The sequence below is a fragment of the Limulus polyphemus genome, unplaced genomic scaffold, assembly GCF_000517525.1.
Source record: "Limulus polyphemus unplaced genomic scaffold, Limulus_polyphemus-2.1.2 Scaffold3277, whole genome shotgun sequence".
Classification (NCBI taxonomy): domain Eukaryota; kingdom Metazoa; phylum Arthropoda; class Merostomata; order Xiphosura; family Limulidae; genus Limulus; species Limulus polyphemus.
The window spans coordinates 138,597-145,305 of NW_013668887.1; the positions used below are offsets into that span (position 1 = coordinate 138,597).

General features: G+C 32.3%; 1 protein-coding gene across 1 annotated transcript in view; it reads right to left on the minus strand.

The window, feature by feature from the left end:
• Nucleotides 1-5,033, minus strand: part of LOC106469056 (MKRN2 opposite strand protein-like) — a 16,310-nt gene extending 11,277 nt beyond the window's left edge. The window contains exon 1 of the mRNA XM_013929508.2: nucleotides 3,948-5,033. Within this exon, the coding sequence (XP_013784962.1) occupies nucleotides 3,948-4,162 (215 nt within the window). The 5' untranslated portion in view covers nucleotides 4,163-5,033. The remainder of the gene's footprint in view (nucleotides 1-3,947) is intronic.
• Between the last annotated feature and the right edge of the window lie 1,676 nt (nucleotides 5,034-6,709).

Sequence of the window (6,709 nt, forward strand, 5' to 3'; positions counted from 1 at the left end):
CTGGTTAATCAATATAATCAATTATCTATAAGCAGCAACTACATTGATTAGTTACATATACTAACTGATTAATCAATATAATCAATTATCTATAAGAAGCAACCATAATGATTAGTTACACACACTAACTGGTTAATCAATATAATCAATTATCTATAAGCAGCAACCATAATGATTAGTTACATACACTAACTGGTTAATCAATATAATCTTATAGATAATTGATTATATTGATTAATCAGTTAGTATATGTAACTAATCAATGTAGTTGCTGCTTATAGATAATTTATTATATTGATTAATCAGTTAGTGTGTGTAACTAATCAGTATGGTTGCTTCTTATAGATAATTGCAGCAACTATACTGATTAGTTACATATACTAACTGATTAATCAATATAATAAATTATCTATAAGCAGCAACTATACTGATTAGTTACACACACTAACTGGTTAATCAATATAATAAATTATCTATAAGAAGCAACCATACTGATTAGTTACACACACTAACTGGTTAATCAATATAATAAATTATCTATAAGCAGCAACCATACTGATTAGTGACATAAACAAACTGATTAATAAAATTTAGTGTTTCCGATTATTCCAACAATCAATCAACTCAGGACAATAACAACACTACACAGTCATACTCAGGACAATGACAACACTACACTGCCTTGAAGTAATATTCAACAGTATCCCTTTAAACATTTTTTTATATATCTGTCTCAATACTTTTGTGTAATAGTAAGAAAACACTGACATAATGTCATTTTCTGATCCCATTTTTAAAGACAAACTTAAAATAAGCTAATACTCTGTCTAATGCAAGTTAGTGAATATTCCAAATGACAGAATAGCTACCACATATATAAAGTTACGTCCCAAGTTTCATGATTAAGTCTACCTCCATGACTATCAAACAAATTTCTTATAACCTGTAATAAAAGACTAAAAGTCCAGTGTAGTACACTCGCATTAACTCCAGCAGATGATTATCTGCATTAACCATATGATTTACTTCAGACTTGTTTCTGTTTATTATCAAAGTCTCTTTCACTACTGGCTCTCCCAACAATCTTTCTTTAGTCACTACTTGGCCACATATTGTAAGAACATGTATAACATTTGAATGATTTTTTTATGTACACAAAGAGGCAATCTGATATAATACCTTACACACATGAAGCATTTTTTTTAGATACTGTTGTTAAAAATAAATATATGGATTACTTTAATACAGGGGTTTATCAGAAACTTACTTTTAATGGTAAATATTATAATTGGAATCATTTTATCCTATATAAACTGAAAGAAAATTTCATTAACATTTTTATATATGGGGCCTATCATTAACTTATGTAAACAAATGTGAACAATGCCATACAATTTCTAAACAAAAATGTTTTTCCGCGTGTAATTCAGGAAACAGTTTATAAAGAGATTTTGAATGAAGCTTCCACCCCTAAGGAACAGAGTTATACATTATTAAAAACAAAATTTTTTGTTTTACCATTCATTAGTTTATATGGCCTGAAAATTAAGAAACAACTGAACAACTAAATTAAAAGTTTACCCACAAAGTAGACTGATTTTTAACCCCTCAAGAAGAAAAGAATACGGGATTTAAAAAACAAAAGATCACAATAGTCAACCACCTGATCATAATCTACCAGCACCACTGTTCCAAATATAACATAAAATAATATTTTGGGACAATGTAGGACTTACTGGTCCATCTCGGCTGTTCCATCCTCAAAACTAAATTAAAATGATTAAAAAAGTATAATAAAAAAATCTTAGAGCCAGCCCTTATCATTCATATACTTATCATGCTTTTTCTTAAATTCATTTAAATTTACTACCTCTACAACATCTAAAGACCAACCACCCTGTTAGCAAAATAAAACTGGCTAAGCTGAAGATAACTCCTACCTTGCTAAAAATTATATTAGTGTCCCTAATTCCTACTATTTTCACTGTTAAATATAAAAAAGATGATGCATCAATACTATCAATTCCCTTTACAATCTTAAACATCTCAATCAGATTCCCCCCCTAACTCTTCTTTTTACAAGAGAAAACAATTTGAGAGATTTCAGCCTCTTGTCGTATAACAACCTCTCCATCCCAAGCACCATTCTAGTAACCCTTCTCTGAACCCTTTCCAACAAATCATTGTCCTTCCTAAGGTAAGGAGCCCAAGACTGAACACAATATTTCAAATGTGGCCAAACCAGTGACCAGTACAATCAAAGTATAACCTCTTTAGACTTGTATTCAATATTTCTATAGATACAACCTAAGATCCTATTTGCCCTAGCAACAGCACACTGCTTGGATGGCTTTAGAGACTGATCGATTATTACACAAGATCCCTTTCCTTGATAACACTATTAAGGTTATTCCCATCAAAATTATACTTATAATTCCAGTTATTATAACCCACATGCATTATCTTGCCTTTATTATAATTAAAACCCATCTGCCATTTATTTGTCCAACTCACTAAATGATCTAAATCCTTTTGTAAATCAGAAGCATCCTCTTCACAGCTAGCAACATCCAAGATCTTAATATAATCAGCAAATTTAAGTAATTTATTGACCATTCCTTCATCTATTTCATTGATGTAAATCAAAAACAGCAAAGGTCCTAAGACTGAGCCCTGAGGTACCCCACTTGTGACATTAATCCAGTTTGACTGAACTCCATTTGTAACAACTCTCTGTTTTCTTCCATCCAGCCACTCTTCTAACCAATTTGCTAACTTATATCCCCCACACCTATAGAGATAATTGTTATACAAGCCTTTTATGTGGCACCTTTTTAAATGCTTTCTGAAAATCCAGATATTTCAAATCTACACCCTTACCCTCATTTACATAAGCAGTAACCTTTTCAAAAAATGTCAAAAGATTTGTAAGGCAAGATTTTCCCTTAGTGAAACCATGTTGACTATCCAATAAAATTCATTTTCAGCCAACTTTTTCTCATACATCCTTTTTGATGTCCTAATTTCCTGTTTCACCAATTTTCTTGATCTTCTATAATCTCCTAAGTCTCCTGTCATACAGGTCAATTTAATTTTTTTTAATTTATTATGCTTTTCTTTAGTTTTATTTCTTAAACTCTTTGTGAGCCAACCTGGTTTTTTTTTTACTTGCAGCTACCCTTTTCTTTATGTTTACATTGAATATTTATAAATTTGCCCCATCTGATCAGTGTCTTCAAATAATTCAGCTGCCCAATTCACAACAGATAAAAGTGGAAGTCATTATGCTGGATCAGCTGTATGATGTCTACAAGAGTATAAAAGTGGAAGTCTTTATGCTGGATTAGCTGTATGATGTCTCTACGAGTGCATAAAAGTAGAAGTCATTACGCTGGATCAGCCATACAATGTCTCTATGAGTGTATAACTGAGCATTAATATTACACATCATGCTCTTCAGCTCCTGGTCAAGTGGCAATTTAAAAAAAAGGAGAGTTCAAGGTCATTGGGAAAGCCAATAATGAAAGAGAACTGAGGATTCGAGAGGCTTTGATAATAAACAGAAACACGTCTGAACTAAATCAGATAGTTAATCAAGTAAGCTCTTGCAAAATCTTTAAATTAAGCTCTTAATATCTGTACATAAAAGGAGTTTACCAACACATAGTTAGTTATACAATATATTTATTATACTACAACAATAGCTATTACATTTTACATGCATTTAGTTTGCACTCTGAAAGTAGGCAGGCTGATCACAAGCAATAAATATATAATAATAGTAATATAAAGGACACTACTTCTAGTTCTACTACAACAGTACAACACACTAACTGAATTTAATAGTAATATTGTAGTAGATTATCACACAGGATTATCATAAAAAAGTATTAGTGCAGAGATTTAACAGTTAGAAATGTTAATCCTATTTTTTGTTCTCTACTTACCATAAGAAGTTTCCTGTTGTTGGCTTAATCACAACACAGCATGGTACATTTTTGGCAGAAATAAATGGATAAGGGACGCGAAATGGCGGTATTCTCAACTCTGATGTTTCAAGATCACCACCGCATAAGCGGCATGTTTTAGGCAGTTTAAAACAAAAAATTTTTGCTTCTCTTTTGCAATGTTGGAAACACAATATACCTGGATCTCCGTGCATTTTTATTGCTTAAATAAAGATCTCAATCTCTAAAGACTTTTACAACATCCTTCTCTGACCAACAAAGCCACAATTAATGAAACAAACAGAAATAGGACAATCTGTCAGTGACTTTGTACAAATTCAAGTTTAGCTTTACGAACATATTCACGGTGTCTACCATTCTTCTAACATTAGGCTATATGCAGCTGATATTTACTCACGAGAATAACGACTTTTAAATACATATTACTGTCAGTGACAAGGTAAGACTAAGTAAGAGGTTAATTACTGACCGTTAAGTCGGGCTTTTTAAAAACTTTAAGATATGGCCTTCTCTTTCCGAACATACAAAAGTTTCAACTGTACCTCATCACATATGCTGTTCATTCGGCTTTGTTATTATTAAGGAATGGTTTACCCTGTAATATAACATAAAAGAAATTATAACATCTGACTAACTGTAAGCTCTATCTCCAGAGGCTTGCTCTGTCACTGACACGGTACAACGTGTAACTTGTAAATGTAACCTCAGCCCAATTGCCCCTAAGCTTCAACCTAATTGAGGTTACCTACTTATTGTATCCTTATTCTAAAAATGAAAAAAAAATACTCTTGCAAAATTTTTTTGTCTTATCGATGCTTAGCCTGAAGCGTAACAAAATATCATACACTGATACAAACACATCAAATCGTGCCACGTCAAATAATTGTACAACACACATCAGTAGACCTCAATGTCTGAGGGTAAAGACCCGGAAGTTACCTTCTAACGTTAGTCACCTTTCTTAAAAATAACAAGGGTGTAAACTTCTTGCTTCACGGAAATTTAAACAAAATAAGGCTTATAAAAGATAACTCGTTTACCGTGAAATAATCACGCATAAGTAAATTATGAATAACACAACTATCAGTTTCGGAATTATAATGTTATACATAATAGTAAATTGATAAATAACGATTTATAATCGTAATGAAATGGTTTATTTTTGGAAAACATTCCTGAAAAAGACCAATATATGTTGAAGCATGTACTATATTCCCCAAAATAAACCACTTTATTATGCTTTTAAGTCATTCTTTGTCAATTTACTAGTATTCTAGCGTAATGTGCTTCCATACAAGTAAACATTATATATATTTACAGTGTTCATGATGGAATAATATGAGAATCTTCAATAATACTTCGTTTGATCGATAATGCTGGCTTTGTTTTAACCAACAAAAAAAAAAAGAAGTTCATATAAAGAACCGAAAATAAAATTTAAAAACTAGCCATGTTAATAGTTTGAAAAATTAACAATAAACTGGTGTAAGGAATCGAGTCCAATGACTATTATGAATGTGATTTTGTGTTTTGTTTTTTACTAACTTACGCACAATTATATACTCATTCCGCTAGCTCTGTTCTAAACAGCACATACCGCGTATTAATTGTAATAAACCAGGTTAGACCTGAATAAAATAGATACTTTATCGTGTATCATTAAAAGTAATTAGGAAAAAGAAACAGTTTAAATTTGCATAACAAAAAGACTTATATACAGAATTTTGTTGCAGGCTATATTTTTTAATTTAGAAGCTACTGCTGATTGTCTAAGATTTGTTGCGTCAACGAGATCACGTGGCTATTGTCACGCCACCTGCTTTCTAGAACTATCCCGTTCCTTCGGGAGTGCTCTAGCATTTACTAGATTGGGGGGTGGTCTGGTATATATAAGATGGTCACGGCGTGACGTGACAATGTGTGTGTAGGTAGTGAGTAATTGAACTGCAGTCAGGAAGTATTGTTGAAGTTAACGTTCGTTGTTAAAACGTTTGTAAAAGAACGACTGTTGAAAATAAGTGTATCGGTAAAGTTATATTCAGAAAGAATAAACCAGTTTTATTAAGTAAGGACTTGTGTCGCTAAAGTTTCGTCGGAACGAAGTTACGGAAAATCAATTAACAAACGGAGACGTAACAGAGTTTTCGTGTCACGTGATGAGTGCGTGAGTTGCTTAATAACGAGAATTTGCTTAAACATTTGCACAAAATAATGTTTTGGGACAACATAAGACCTATTGGTCTATCTCGGCTGTTCCATCCTCTAAACTAAACTAAAACTATTAATAAATACATTTTTAAACATTTTAAAGCCAGCCCTTATCAAGCTTTCTCTTCAACTCACTAATTTACTGCCTCCACAACGTTCGAAGCAACCTATTCCAAAGGCCAACCATCCTGTTAGAAAAATAAAACTTTCTTAGCTGAAGATGAATCTTAATCCGCCAAAACTTATATTTTTGTCCCCTACTCCTACTATTCTCACGATTAAGTATGAAAAAAATATTATGCATCAACACTATCAATTCTCTTTACTAATTTAAATACATCAGTCAGATCATTCCCTCCCCCAATTCTACTTTTTTCAAGAGAAAACAATTTGAGAGATTTCAACCTCTCCTCCTACGACAACCCCTCCATCCCAGCCACCATTCTAGTAACCCTTCTCTGAACCCTTTCCAACAATTCAATGTTTTTCCTAAGGTAAGGAGCCCAAGACTGAAAACAATGTTACGTCTCCGT